This window comes from Nematolebias whitei, chromosome 3, assembly GCF_014905685.2.
Source record: "Nematolebias whitei isolate Nwh7 chromosome 3, NemWhi1, whole genome shotgun sequence".
NCBI lineage: Eukaryota > Metazoa > Chordata > Actinopteri > Cyprinodontiformes > Rivulidae > Nematolebias > Nematolebias whitei.
In genome coordinates, this window is record NC_056500.1 from 45900386 (window position 1) to 45916422 (window position 16037).

At 42.1% G+C, this 16037-nt stretch overlaps 1 protein-coding gene across 1 annotated transcript in view; it reads left to right on the forward strand.

Annotated features, from left to right (window-relative positions):
• ryk (receptor like tyrosine kinase) overlaps positions 1-14969 on the forward strand; it is a gene marked incomplete in the record, with an annotated part of 109934 nt that extends 94965 nt beyond the window's left edge. Inside the window, 4 exon segments of the mRNA XM_037698303.1 lie at positions 6246-6355; positions 6451-6610; positions 7824-7960; positions 14010-14969. Coding sequence (XP_037554231.1) covers positions 6246-6355; positions 6451-6610; positions 7824-7960; positions 14010-14121 — 519 coding nt within the window.
• Positions 14970-16037: the final 1068 nt, after the last annotated feature.

Here is a 16037-nt window from a genome sequence, read left to right on the forward strand (position 1 = left end):
GTCAGTCTGAGGCCTAGCCATCTGGTATTACCCAGAAGCCACCCTGACTCTTGTGTTTCAAGCCTGCCTCAGATACCCCTGAAGTCTGGCCTTTTCACTAATGGTTTCAAAAACACAAAGTTTGTTTTCTCAGTCATCCAGGTATATAACAACAAAAAAGGTTGAATCATGTCATCTGGACTTCGTTTTTTTGTTAACGTTTCTTTTTAACAAAAAAACGAAGTCCAGATGACATGATTCAACCTTTTTTGTTGTTCATCTTCAGTGTGATGGTAATCATGATGCTGCTATACTCTAAATGCTCACCTAATGGGTTGTTCCTGATATTTTCTGCATCCACTAGATGCTCCCCTGCATCCTCATCATGCTCTATAAGTCAAGAGCACGTTTCCATGACCGTACTATCACATACCACGTCTCTCTCCGACCAGTCAAAATTCAGCTATGAAGATCACACGATACCAGTGACTATCCCTCCGGTCTGTGTTGTTTTTCCTTAACCCACAAAAAAGTTAAATCATGTCATCTGGACAGATTATTTTGGGGGGAGAAACGTTTCATCTTTCATCCAAAAGACTTCATCAGTCTGAGGCTGCCACAAAGGTCCGTCATATAAATAGCACCTCATTGATGTATTTCAAGCCAGCCCACTGTGGAATAGCAAGTTGGCCATCACGCCTAAAACTTTTGATTGTTATGCACTGATGATTGATTGTTTTGGACAGATGGTCCCTTTTTACACATGTAAAGCCAATTTCTGGGAATTCAACAGCAGACTGGTTTGAAACACATCAATAAGGTGCCATTTATAATATGACAGACCTTGATGGCAGGCCTCAGACTGATGAAGTCTTCTGGATGAAAGATGCTGCTCCCACAACCCTGAAGCAGAAGAGGATGGATGAATGGATGGATGGATGGACGGGTGGACGGGTGGCGAAGGAGGAGACCATCAAACAGCAGGAGTGGTCAGTTCAGGTGAACTCCTGCCTGTTTGCTTCAGATCAGCTGTTCAAATCTCTGCAGGTTCAAATAAAAGGTGCACCAGGGCTTTCAGCTGAATCTGTCAGGCCACAGTTGTATGGCCAATAACTGATAAATGATAACTGATAAACGATAACTGCTAAAAGATAACTGATGACTGATAATTGATAACTGTCCTTTCTGAATTTTTGACTTTTTGTGTCACTTCATCCTAGAACCAAAAAATTATAACATAATAACAGTTGAGCAGATTCTAGTAATCTTTTCTTAGGATCCATTAAAGATCAAATGCAATTGGAAATTCTTCTCAATTCCAGTATGAATTTAAACAAACACTATATGAACTTAACATTGTAAAATTTGTTTAGGAAATTTAATGTTCAAGGACACCACTTAAGAAAAAAATTGTTTAATAGGAAAAGTAAGAAGTGAAAAATGTACAAAAATAAAAACTACTGCGTCCAACTAATGATTGTGTCTGTCCCTTGTCTCACGGGCTTCATCCAGAAGAAGACACAAGTGTTGTTCCTGCTGTGTCCAGTTCAGTTCTTCATGTTCATTCAGTGATGGAATAAGACTTTTCTTTACTGGACTCTTTTCTCTTTCTCTTCACTAGAAAGAAGAAAAAGTGGTTAATTCAAGCTACATACTGTTTTTGAATAAATGCATGAAACAAAGAAAGGTGCTGCTAACAGCTATAATAGATATATTAATAATAATAAACTGATCAGATAAGAAAATGAAAAATAAATTGATTTAAAAATAATGAAAATGATAATAATGGATATATGAATCAGAAAGTATTATACTGATGCAGATATTCTTTGTCATTCGCATCACATGTGGTCCATGTGGTGGATCAAAATTATGTTCACAGGGTCCCAGTTACATCCAACAATAAAATATAAAAGAAAAACAGTAATAAGATCTAAGATATGAACTAATAAAAACATCAACTAAAAATATAAGCTCTAATAGCATAAAAACATTAAACACAATACGCAGAACAGCAGCACGGACATGAGTCTGTGTGAACAGACGAGCATGCATGAACACAGCAACATGAAACAGATCAGCAGCAACATGAAACTGATCAGCAGCAACATGAAACTGATCAGCAGCTACATGATGTGATTCTTCACAGTGTTATGTATTCATGAGGCTGCACAAACTAGTTCATGTTGCTGTTTGACGTATTGTTTTGTTTGTTTACTGCTATTAGTGCTTAGTGTTTTATTAGTAGATGTTTTTTAGTTGATATTTTTCTTAGTTCATATCTTAGATCTTATTACTGTTTTTATTTTACGTTTTGTTGTCTGTAACTGGGACCCTGTGTACATAATTTCATCCCAATTCAGTATTTATTCAACATTTTAGTTTTTTACTTTAAAAATAAAATAAATCAAGTCCTTATCGGCACAAATAAAGTGATGTGGAACATGTTGCATCTGTTCTTACCGAGCACAGAAGCTGCAGCGTTGTGCTGCTCTGTGAGGTGCAGCTGGGCTGTGATGGAGACCTGTCAGGTGCAGACTCCTCTGATGGAGCTCTGTCAGGTGTAGACTCCTCTGATGGAGCAGGAGCTGGGAGGCTTGGAGGGTTTAATGTGGAGTTTAGAGATGAACCTTCACGCGCTGAAATACGTTCTGTATAAAATACAGTGAGAAACGGGACCGGAGGACAGTTAGCATTTATGCAAATTAGCTTAGCATCGTAGCACCGACGTTGTCCTATTATGGCGTCAGCCTCTTTTGTTAGTTAAAAATATGTTCAGAACCGATGGCATGAGTAATTTAAAATGTGTTTAAAGTTAGAAAACACTCACCATCTTCTATAAATGGTTCAAGTAGAGCAGTAGTCGTGTCCAAACCACCCTCCAATCGCTCCATCTAGCTTGCTTTGACTTTTTTCGTCGGCCACCAAGCAGAACAACACCTGCACTTCTGCATTTGACCACGGCTTTGATATTATTGTTGTTGTATAGCTTCAAAATACTAAAAGATACGCTCCTCGTGTTATCGCTAATGGCAAGCGGTAGAGAAAAAATGGTGGATCGGGTTGTTTGGAAAGACTCCACAGACTCCTCCCCCCGACCAATCAGTGACCGACAGTGTTTCTGACGTCACGGCGCGGCTCGCTCGGAACCCTTGAGAAGCCGGGCCAGAATTTAGCGAGGCGAGCCGGTTTCTGGAACAGTGGAATGACCTCAAACGCGCTTCAACCCGGAAATATCCGACCCGCGCCGTGACGGTGGAAAAGGGGCATAAGATAGAAAGGTGCTATATATGTACAGTCCATTTACCTGTATGATTGAACTTACAAACCTTTTTTCCTTAACCTTGTCACAATCTGCAGAAACCTCCAGTATAAGTGACAGGTTTCTGGGCCTCCAACAGCAGTTTTAGCTTTGATGTGAACGAGGAGACATATTTCAGAGTCAGAGTTTCTTAATTGTCATTCGCACCTCATGTGGTACATGTGGTGGAACGACATTGTGTAAACAGGGTCCCAGTTACATCCAACAATAAAATATAAAAGAAAAACATTAATAAGATCTAAGATATGAATTAAGAAAAACATCAACTACATATAAACTAAGCACTAATAGCATACAAACGTTACGTGGAACATTCAAAAAAGTTCAAGACAAAAACAACTGGACTTTATTTGTAACAGGAGATGTTTCGCTTCTCCTCCGAGAAGCTTTCAGCAGCACGAATATGAGTCTGTGTGAGCAGATGAGTATGAAATAACACATCAACATGAAACAGATCAGCAGCAGCAACATAATGTGATTTTTCACAGCGATTATTCTAGTTAGAGATTCATGACAGCCTCAGGGTAGAAGCTGTTCCTCAGTCTAGTGGTTCTACACTTAATGCTCCTCAACCTCCTTCCTGAGGGGAGTGGGGCAAAAAGTGTGTGTGCTGGGTGAGTGGGATCCTTCATGATGCAGGTGGCCCTCTTCCTGCATCTGGAGGTGTAGATGTCTGTGATGGTGGGGAGACTGACTCCAACAGTCTTCTGTGCAGCCTTCACTACTTTCTGCAAAGTTTTTCTTTCTGCAGCTGTGCAGCCTCCATGCCATACGTTGATGCTGGAGCACAGGGTGCTCTCCACTGCACACCTGTAGAAGGAGGTGAGGACTGAGCTTCCCAGACCAGCTCGTCTCAGCTGCCTGAGAAAGTAGAGTCTCTGATGAGCTTTCTTGATCAGGCTGGTGGTGTTGTTGCTCCAGCTGAGGTTGTCATTCAGGTGCACACCCAAGTTCTTGGAACTGGAGGCCACTTCCACTGCAGATCGGTAGGTGTGTTTGTTCCTTCTAAAGTCCACGACCATCTCCTTCGTCTTCTTCACATTGATGTGAAGGTTGTTCTTCCTGCACCAGCTCTCCAGGTGTTCCACCTCTTGCCTGTAGCTGGACTCATCATTGTTTGTGATGCATCCCACCACCTCTGTATCATCTGCAAACTTTACAATATGACAGCCTGGACGGATAGCTGCATGATCATACGTGAGCAGATTGAACAGGAGAGGGCTCAGCACACATCCTTGAGGGGAGCCAGGGCTGAGGGTTATGGTGGAGGAGGAAAAGTTGTGAATCCTCACTAACTGATGTCTCTTTGTTAAGAAGTCTAGTACCCAGTTGCAAATGGAGGGGCTTAGTCCTAGTGTGAATAGTTTGTCCATCAGTGTTTGGGGGATCATGGTGTTGAAGGCAGATGTGAAGTCCACAAAGAGCATACGGACATAGGAGTTCTTCTGCTCCAGGTGGGTGAGAGCAGTGTGGACCACAGAGGAGATGGCATTCTCTGTTGATCGGTTCTCACAGTTTGCCTACTGGTGAGGGTCGATGTTGATGGTTGTTTTGATGTGGGTTATGACCAGTTTTTCAAAGCATTTAGTGACTATCGGGGTGAGGGCCACTGGCCGATAGTCATTCAGACCAGTTATTGTAGAGCACTTTGGGACTGGTATGATGGCAGCAGTCTTCAGGCAGGTGGGAGCTGTTGCCAGTGTAAGTGAGGAATTAAAGATGTTAGCCAGCACCTTGCAAATCTGATCGGCACAGTCTTTCAGCATCTTCCCGGGGATGTTGTGTGGGCCAGTTGCTTTGTGAGGATTAATCCTCTTGAAAGTACTCCTCACTTCAGCTGACGTCAAACTGAGAAACTCTTCATCCGGTGGTGATGTGAGTCTGGTGCTAGGTGGTCTGTTCGGGTCTTCAAAGTGTGCGTAGAATTTGTTGAGGGCATCAGGCAGTGATGGGGCGGCTGTGGCTGAGTGGTTAGAGCAGTTGTCCTCCAATGCAAGAGTTGGGGCTTCGATTCCAGCAGCAGTCACATGTTGAAGTGTCCCTGGGCAAGACACTGAACCCCTCATTGTGATGTGTGTCCCATCAGTGTATGAATGTGATAAAGCTCTGATTAATATTTGTATAAATGTAGTAGAGTGCTGTATGAATGGGTAAATGAGGCACAGGTGGTAGTGTAAAGCGCTTTGAGTATCTTGCCTAGATAGAAAAGTGCTATACAAGTTCAGTTCATTTACCATCATGGTGTGAACAAGTATCTAAAAGATGAGTGAAGGACAGCTGAGCATGCCATACTATTAGATATGAGGCCACTGTGGCCAGTCATGCTTCAAACTATCAACAGCAAAATCATTCCAATATATGCAGACCCCACGAGACACTGCCACAGTGATGATAAATCACAACCTCACACCAGCGTTTAGGTCATGCTCAAACACACTGTGGTCAGGGTCATGCGTTATGTGAACTGTGTTCCTAAGATGCCACTGAGACTTTGCCAAGCACCTGCAAATACCTTCTTTTGTAACATTGTAAAAGGATCATCATCCATTAGTAAGGGAGCCTAATGGTGTTTGTTTTTAAAAGGAGACTTCTACATTTGCACTTAATTGTATGGGACTTGGTAACAATGCAAAGCAGAGGAGCCATGCTACTTGAAATCATAAGATGCTGTTTGAAAACCTTTTTTCAGACAGTTCCTGTTGGCTTGAACAGATTTTTTAGCTCAACAGTTTTACTGTCAAATGTAAAGAAAGAATTAGACTTTGTGTGCGTTTACTCCCATCTTTGACCCAGTTCAAAGGAAACTAGAGCTTGGACACTGATTACACATTTCACCACAGCAAAGTCTCATCAGTTTAGCTCCAAACTTCCTTTTCTGTTTTGTTTTTCATGTCTGTCTTTCCTCTGCTCATGTTTTTACTCTGACACTCTCATTTCCTCTCAGGCCGTCTCTCAACAGGACCTCGTTTACATGGCCATCCAAATTGCTTGTGGAATGAGCTACCTGGCTCGCAGGGAGGTCATCCACAAAGATCTCGCCACTCGGAACTGTGTGTAAGTGTCTGACCCGACACAGCATTTCTTCTTGTGGAATTCAGTTGCTGACATAATTAGCCCACCTTGTCTCTCTCTCGTCCCCTTTCTGGCAGCATTGACGACAACATGCAGGTGAAGATTACAGACAATGCCCTCGCTCGAGATCTGTTTCCTATGGACTACCACTGTCTGGGGGATAACGAGAACCGTTCCGTCCGCTGGATGGCCCTGGAAAGCTTGCTCAACAACGACTTCTCCAGTGCAAGTGATGTGGTGAGAAATACAGCAACAGATGTAGCATTTCCTGTCACTCGAGATCATTTATTTTTAAGAGGGCGATCCAGGAAATTATACTAATGGCCTTCAAGCCATTTTTAGATTCTTGGTCGTGATTTCAAAGGAATGGGAGGTGTAATAAAAGGTATCATGTGTTGCTGGTTCTTTCCTGTGCAAAGATACCAGAGTGGGCGCGACAGACTTTCATTAAGCCTAATACATCCTCAGAGACTCTTGCCCGACATCAGCCAAACATGACACCCCCCTCCTCAGTCCTCAACATTCCTCTTATGGTCATGCTGCTCCCTGGTACTAACAGCTAACAGGCCCACCATAAACAGACAATTAGGCTTGAGGGAAATTGTGCATCAGCATTGCACACATAAACACGCCGGACCCTGATGGCTACAGTTTACGTGCATCAGATTTCAAACTGGATGTGATGAGAGAGGCACTGCTGGCATGTTTAGAACTTGTTGGAAATGATTGCGGTGTCCTCGGCACTGATGTGGGAGCAGCAGCTGCTTACCCTGAAAGCCCCTCTGGTGATTTTAGTCTCTGCTCCCAGTCCCTCTTGGACATTATTTCTCCTTCTTTTTGTCTTATAACAACAAAACTGTTGTGGAGCGTTCTGTGTTGTTTGTAAAACAATGTTATGCCATCAAAAGCTGACTTTTTTTGTTTGATAACAAAAAAACACATTTGAATTTAAAATTGAGTTTTCACTTTAACATTTAAGATCAAGCGTAGTTATTGTAAACGATAACTTTTGCAGCCATTTTGAACTGGGTTGGCTCTATAAGGTGACAAGTTGTAGATGTGCATCCAGTGATTGCTCTGAGAGTTTCAATGAAAACGCATCCAGTTGTTCATGAAATATTTTTCTAACAGGCAGCATCGAGATTAAACAAAGATCTTGTGTAAACATTTCTCACTTGAGTATGTTAGGATTGTACCACACTAAATTTTATCTCAATGTCTGTAAAATTGGCTGAGTTACAGCAGCTTTTGTGTTTGCTAAGGAAACTTCCTAACACATGAGCAAAAACTTTATTTCCTGTCTGTTGTCATTTGGTCAACAAGCCATAAATAAAGCTGTTTATTCTGATCAATGAAAACTGATAAAAGCTGATGACTTCTTGTGAGCACCACTTTAAGTAAATGTTACTAGTAAACAATGATGTCATCGTTCTATGTGGTGTGTTCACAGTGGGCCTTTGGAGTGACATTGTGGGAACTCATGACTTTGGGGCAGACCCCCTACGTCGACGTCGACCCTTTTGAGATGTCTGCTTACCTGAAGGACGGTTACAGAATAGCACAGCCCATCAACTGCCCAGATGAGCTGTAAGTTGATTCACTCACACGTGTTTTGTTTTCACATGCAAAAACCTGGTGCTGCAGAGGGATGATGGGAAAACTTAAGGTCTTTAAAGCTCATTGCCAAAATGTTTTGCACAAAATAACACAAAAAAATGACTTTAAAGGGTTTGGGTGATTTCATCAGAGCTAACTTTACAGCAGAGCCGTCACGAAGCAAAATAATCTCCTTAGAGATCTTGGCCCCTCCAGGACCTTCACAGAGTGGTCTTGAAGCACCTCCTTTCAGATCTTGTCCATGTGCTTTGGGTCGATGTCCTGCTGATAAATGAACCGTAGCCTCAGTCTGAGGTCCAGAGCTCTCTGGAGCAGGTTTTCAACCAGGATGTCTCTGCACATCGCCACCACCATGCTTCACTGTAGAGATGCTGTTGTTCTGGTGATGAGCGGTGCCTGGTTTCCTCCAAACATGACGCCTGTCATTCACACCAAAGAGTTCAATCTTTGTCTCATCAGACCAGAGTCTTTGGTCAACTCCAGACAGGCTGCCATGTTTCTTTTATTAATGAGTGGCTTTCATCTGGCCACTCTGCCTGATTGGTGGATTGCTGCAGAGATGGTTGTCCTTCTGGAAAGTTCTCCTCTCTCCACAGAGGAACGTTGTAGCTCTGACAGTTCCATCAGGTTCTTGGTCACCTCCCTGACTTAAGCTCCTCCTCCTCCCCTGCTCGCTCAGTTTAGACGGTCGGCTGTAGGAAGAGTCCTGATGGTTCCAAACTTCTTCCATTTATGAACGATGGAGACCACTGAGCTCAACGGGACCTTCAAAGAAGCAGAAATGTTTCTGTGTCCTTCCCCAGATTTGTGCCTCACTTCAAGTCAGTTTATTTATATAGCACCAAATCACAACAAAGTTGTCTCAGGGCACTTTACAGGAACATTCACATACATGTAAAAGCCAATTAGTAAAGTTATCTGTCTAAGGAAGCACCAGACTTGTTTAATCTTCACTTCATCACAGTCTCCCATCTTGAGCAAGCACCAAGGAGACAGTGGAAAGAAAAAAACTCTTTTAAAAGGAAGAAACCTCCAGCAGAACCAGGCTCAGGACAAGCACCATCTGCTTTGACCGGCTGGTTTGAGAAGACAGGAAGGAGACACAAACACAGAATGGCAGGTCCAGGTGTACCTCCTATTGGAAGAAAGATTAAAAAACACATGTCAAGTATGAGCATGATGAGCAAGGATTGAGCCTGAACTTTGATGTCAAGAATAGAAAAAAAATACAAATACAAAATGGGTTGAGCAAAGTAAGTAAAGACAGAAGCAGCGTGAATAATTGTGATGAGTTTGTCCTCCAGCAGTCTAAGCCTATAGCAGCATAACTAATGAATAGCTCAGGAAATCCAAGCTGACTGCAACTATAGGATTTATCAAAAGGAGAGACTTAAGTCCAGTTTTAAAACTGGACAATGTGTCAGCCTCATGGACAGAAACTGGAAGTTGGTTCCACAAGAGAGGAGCCTGATAACTGAAAGATCTTCCTCCATTCTGCTTTTGGAAACTCTAGGAACCGCGAGTAAACCTGCAGTTTGAGAGCGAAGTACGCTGGTAGGAAAATATGGAACAATAAGATCTCGAATATAAGATGGAGCTAGGTTGTTGAGAGCTTTGTAGGTTAGAAGTAAGAAGAAGGGTTGTTGACTTAAGATGGAACAAACACACCTGCCCCCCCCCCCCCCCCGAGCATAGGAGGATCTGTGGTGGAAGTGGTCTCCAGCTACAAGTACCTGGGTGTGCACCTGAACAACAACCTCAGCTGGAGCAACAACACCACCAGCCTGATCAAGAAAGCTCATCAGAGACTCTACTTCCTCAGACGGCTGAGACGAGCTGGTCTGGGAAGCTCAGTCCTCACCTCCTTCTACAGGTGTGCAGTGGAGAGCATCCTGTGCTCCAGCATCAACGTGTGGCATGGAGGCTGCACAGCTGCAGAAAGAAAAGCTTTGCAGAGAGTGGTGAAGGCTGCACAGAAGTCTGTTGGAGTCAGTCTCCCCACCATCACAGACATTACACCTCCAGATGCAGGAAGAGGGCCACCTGCATCATGAAGGACCCCACTCACCCAGCACACACTTTTTCCCCCACTCCCCTCAGGAAGGAGGTTGAGGAGCATTAAGTGTAGAACCACTAGACTGAGGAACAGCTTCTACCCTGAGGCTGTTAGACTCATGAATCTCTAACTAGAATAATCACTGTGAAAAATCACATCATGTTGCTGCTGATCTGTTTCATGTTGCTGCTGATGTGTTTCATGTTGCTGCTGATGTGTTTCATGTTGCTGCTGATCTGTTTCATATTGCTACTGATCTGTTTCATATTGCTACTGATCTGTTTCATGTTGCTGCTGATCTGTTTCATGTTGCTGTGTTCGTACTCATCTGCTCACACAGACTCATGTCCGTTCTGCTGTTCGACGTAATGTTTTTATGCTACTAGTGCTTAGTGTATTTTTAGTTAACATTTTTCTTAGTTCATATCTTAGATATTATTACTGTTTATATTTTACATTTTATACTTTTATTGAATGTAACTGGGACCCTGTGTACATAATATCCTTCCACCACATGTACCACATGTGATGCGTTTGACAAATAAAGAAACTCTGACTTTGACATTGATTTATAATTTCATAGTTCAAGAATTGCGCCACTCGGTGCGTCTGCATGTCGGAGCAGCTCTGTTCATTCTGAGATATTTCTTTTCACAACTTTATTTCCCTTTTTTCTGGATGCAAGTCACATTTTTAGATGATTGCTTCCTCTGGTATCAGATGCTGTGCAGCTGGAAAGATTTTTATTAAAACCATTTTACTTTTTGACATTTGTTGCGATGCGTAACCATGGCAACAATGTGGTTTTTACAACTGGGAGCAGCTGATTAACATCTCAGAAGCTCAAATAATATCTCAACTACAGCCACAGGTTATAAATGATTTGAAAAGGAAGTGCCGTGGACGCATGCTCATCTACCTGGAGGCGATGCTTGAGTACCCGACTGCCAAGATGTGGGGGCTGGTGGGAACCGCAGCTCATGAGAATAAGAAAACCAGGATCATCCCCCGACACCTGCAGCTGGCTGTCCGCAATGACGAGCTCAACAAGCTGCTCTGAGGAGACACCAACACTCAGGGAGGGGTTCTGCTCTACATTCAGGCCGTCTGCTGCCCAGGAGAACCGAGAGGCCCGCAGGGTCCGGGTGGATGGATCAGCATCTGAAACCGGTTTCTCTGGATCCACTGTGGGATGGACCACTACAAGAGATCCTTCCTGCCTACAGCCATCAGCATCTAGAACAACTCTTTAATGAAACCAGGATGATGTGCTACAATAACATTTAATTTCCCTTTAGGATTAATAAAGTATTTTTAAATTTAATTTTATTCGCTCAGCCACGTGAGACATCAACATGCCCTTATTGGAAGAAAAAACACAAAACACTTAAAAATACATATAGACTTATGAGTTATGCTTTTTTAACAGACTTCATTCTGTACCCTGAGGCCAGCATACAGCTCCATCATCCTGAATTAAATGTTGTCTTAAAAACATGGAGGCAGATGAAACTGTCCTGTGGCGTTACACTTTTTGTCTTTACATTGATTTGATCTGTGCTTTGTTTTGTTGGTGAGCAACAAAGTCTGATGGGAAGTTACGGCTGCAGGATGTTGTGCTGCCGTTCATGTGGATGTTATTTTGACACCTGTCACATCTGAACTCGACCCAGTCCGATCTTTATAGAAACAGCATCCTCAGTGGTCTCAACGAGCTCCTGTTCTGCTGCAGAAATACTTCAGAGATGGTTTGAAGGACTTCATATGTTTCAGCCGTTCGCTTGGCCTCCACGTTCTCCAGAACTCAGTCCAGTCTGCGGGACGTGCAGGAAAACTCGGGCCTGGTTACTAACGGGGAAATGATCCGTGTTTGACAACCTGGATCATTTTGTTCTTTTGCAGTTTGTCTGATATTGCAGAATGTTTTTTGCTATTAGTCATACAGCTGCGTAAAAAACTTAGTCAAACCTGATGTGCAATGTCTGCTGGAGTCTCGTCAGTTGGCTGGCACCTGCAGTGCGTGTGTGTTTCAGCAGCTGCCAGGCTTGTTCCTACAGGCTTTCAACAAAAGAAGCGTGCTGCTGGTGAGACATTGTTTGTGTAACAGCAGAGCTGATCTGTGAAGTTCAGCTGCTGCCAGCGCTGGTCCACGTGAAGCTTATCAACATCCTGCAACTGTCAAGGATTAGGAGCAGCCTTCGTCCGTCATGTTCCCACCACGGCTGTTTCCTTCATGTTCAGCCTGCAGCGAGGCCACAGCTTCACTGATTAATGAGAACTGGGTTCTTCTCAGCTCTGAGGAAGACGTCTCTTACCTGCGCCATAGTTAACTGAATCCAACCATTGTTGGAACGTAGCTGCAAAATCAGTTTAACAAAGGGTTGCCTCTTGTAAGTTACCTGTAAAGCAGTAACATCTTACCTGTTGTAGATAGCTCTTAGTAGAAATGTTGTTGAAGTCTGACCAGACAGATGAGCTAAAAGCTGTGACCAAGAACAAATCTGTTTCCATTTTTTAATTCCTTAACTTCAGAGCAGCTCATGCAAACATTATGTTGTGTTTGCATCCCCATTAATTTCCTTTTATACAGTTAGTTACATATAATCATATGTTTTTATACAAGCAGTGGTGTTAGCTAGCTTTAGCTTGAGGTTCAGTATTACAGGAATATTATAATAATTCTGCAAAAAGTAACTCTGAAGTGCAAAACTGAAATCAGTTTAATTGTTGAAACAATGTATTCAGAATGAACAGGAGTCATGCACACATCATGAAGGTTACACCTGGTCCACCAGGAAAACTAAGCTGATGCCATTGCTAGATTTTATTTATTTATTTTATTTAATTATTTATTTTTTTCTTCTTGTTCACAGACCAAATCTTTTCCACAATCAGAAACACAAAAACACTTTTGCTAGTGTTATGAGGTCACTTACAGCAAGGTAGAGCTGTCAGTTAATACTTGTACTATAAAAAGAAAAAATAAGTCTCATTTAATAAACTCCAGAAAGGTATATCTCTGTTAGGAAAGTGTTCTCTAAGGAAAATATTACGACATCAAGAATAATCCAAAACAAAGAGTTTGCTTCGTTAAACTGACCAGAATTTGATGCAGAATAAAATAAAAAGTGATACAGAACTGAACATTTCCCAGAATAAACATACTAAATAAATAAAAATTGAAACACTAACTCTTAGATTTTCAACTAACTGAATGCTAATGTGGGGAAATGTCTGTTCACATCAGAGATATCAAGCAAAGGCACAAAAACTCAAATTGTTCATTATATGACATAACTGCTTGCCATACACACCTCTCATTGCTATGATCTGACTTCTGCACAGCTGATTTAAACTTTGAACCTTCCATGTTTTGTTTGAAGTGGGGTTCTTAAAATTGTATCTTCCTTTTACTTTTGCTCTGCCGAGGCTGTTAGCAAAATAACCTGAGTGAACCGCTTGCAGATGGGAGCAGTGATTACCTGTGACAGATGTGTTGGATGTATTAGTTGTATAACACATGCATCAAACATCTGTACTGTGACGCTGCACTCACATATTCCCACAACTCATTTCATTCCAGGTATTTGTTAGTGTGTCGTATACACGTGCTGTCACTCAGCTGATAAACAGCTCTAAAGTGTTAGGAGGGTCAACTGTGCACCAGGAGTGGGTCCAACTGGACTGTTTTGAGGGGTCAATAATATTTATCAGTTTAAACACACTTAAGCTTTTTTATTTTTTATTATTGAATCTGTTTAAAATAGAAAGCAGTTTTTGTTTAAAGAGCCATCTGCAACAGGTAAGATACTATTTGTTGCTTTTACACAGAACCCCACTTGTAAAAGGCTGAAATTCCCTTTTAATCAAGAAATGTGTGTCAAACACAAACAGACGCAGAGAACACAGGGCGGTGCCTTCAGGATATGTGTTTAATGTGACCTTTCTGTCTGTGCGTGCCAGGTTCGCAGTGATGGCGTGCTGCTGGGCCCTGGACCCGGAGGAGAGGCCAAAGTTTCAGCAGCTGGTTCAGTGTCTCACAGAGTTCCACGCTGCGTTGGGCGCCTACGTGTAAAAACAGAAGAACCCTGACGGCTGGTGGACGTTGGGAAACGTGCCTTATCAGATGCATGAGCAGGCCTGAGGGCTCTTGTACATTTTACGCTTGACTTGATGTTTAATTACTTTTTACAGCATAGCAAAGCAAAAAGATTCCTTGTTTTATGTTTTTCTTTTTTGCTTTGAAAGCATCTTTTCTTCTCGAGGACCAGAGCGATGGACCGAGTCCTCCTTTGTACAACTCGTCAACTTGTTACGGACATTAACGTTTCTTTGCAGTGACAGTTTTCTACTGTTTGATGGTGAAGCAGCGTGAACTCTAGATTTATTTTGGATAACGGTTAAATTCCTCAGAATGATTCAGGTACCTTGTCGAGCTTGGTACGAGAGAGAAAGCAGACTTGTTTTTGTCGTGGTGGTCGTGAGACGCCCTCGGATGGTACAGTATTTCCTCTGGATAATTTTCTTTTTCCTGCAGTCTGATTGTGCCAACTCTCTGCAGGGACGTTCTGTGAGGTTTGATGTCCACTAATGCATCAAAGCTGCCAGTTTAAACCAGCTTCTTGTTTCATGTCTGGTTTGAACTCAAGAAACGGACATTTTTTAATATTTTTTGTACATATCACATCCATTGTTCCTCCCCACATAGTTTTGTATGTTTTTATAAGCTTGTTTAGATCAGAACACGAGACTTCTGACCCGTTTTTAACAGCTATTCCACTAAAATCACTGTGAAAACACCAGCTGGGTCTGATCGTGTTCTTCCACCTGTACCATGTTTGACTCGTGGTTTTATGGTCACTGCATGTCAGGCTGTAAACACCTTCCCACGTTCATATCCTCACATTATCTTTGAATACTTGTCCTCAGTGGTTTGTTCTTATTAAATATTTATAATGTATCATCATTAATCTCACCATGTTTCTGTTCTGCAGAAAGAGCATCCGTATGTTGTTTTTTTTACCTTTCTGAAACAGTAAAATCAGAACGAGCTGAACATTTGTGTTGTCACTCCTAGTCTGAGTTCGTCAGTTCCTCGTCAGCCTGCAACACGACCGCACCAGTTGAGTAAGGAGACGTTCTTCTTTTTGTTTAAACCAGACTCATGTCGTCACGGTTCTGTTAAAACCTCAGGACTGAAGAACTGTGGGTCAGAGTAACTTGTCACTTATTAGAAGTCATCTTTACATGAATACACAGGTGCAGGTGCTGGTCATAAAGTCAGAACATCATGAAAAAGTTGATTTATTTCAGTAATTCCATTCAAAAAGTGAAACTTGTATATTATTTTCATTCATTACACACAGACTGATATCTATATATATATATATTTATATATATATATAGATATATATATATATATATATTTTTATTTTTTATTTTTTTTTTACCCTTTATTTATCCAGGTAGTCTTATTGAGCCACGAGAACTCATTTTCAAGAGAGACCTGTTAAGGGAACAGATGGTGGGGGTTAAGGGCCTTGCTCATGGGCCCAGAGTGGGGCGAATGAGGGTGGAGGGAGGTGTGGGTGTTCCACCTTTTCCACACACATTTTGAGGTTGACGGTACCGGGAGTTGAACCTGCAACTTTCCGATCACAGGCCCATCTTCTAACCTCTACGCCACCACTCCCTCAAAGTGTCAAATGTTTCTAATGTTTATTTCTTGTAATGTTGATGATTATAACTGACAACTAATGAAAAATCCCAAATTCAGTATCTCAGAAAATTAGAATATTACTTAAGACCAATTAAAAACAGGATTTTTAGAAGTGTTGGCCAACTGAAAAATATGAGCATGTACAGCACTCAGTACTTAGTTGTTGCTTCTTTTGCCTGGATTACCACAGCAATGCAGCGTGGCATGGAGTCCATCAGTCTGTGTCACTGCTCAGGTGTTATGAGAGCCCAGGTTGATCTGATAGTGGCCTT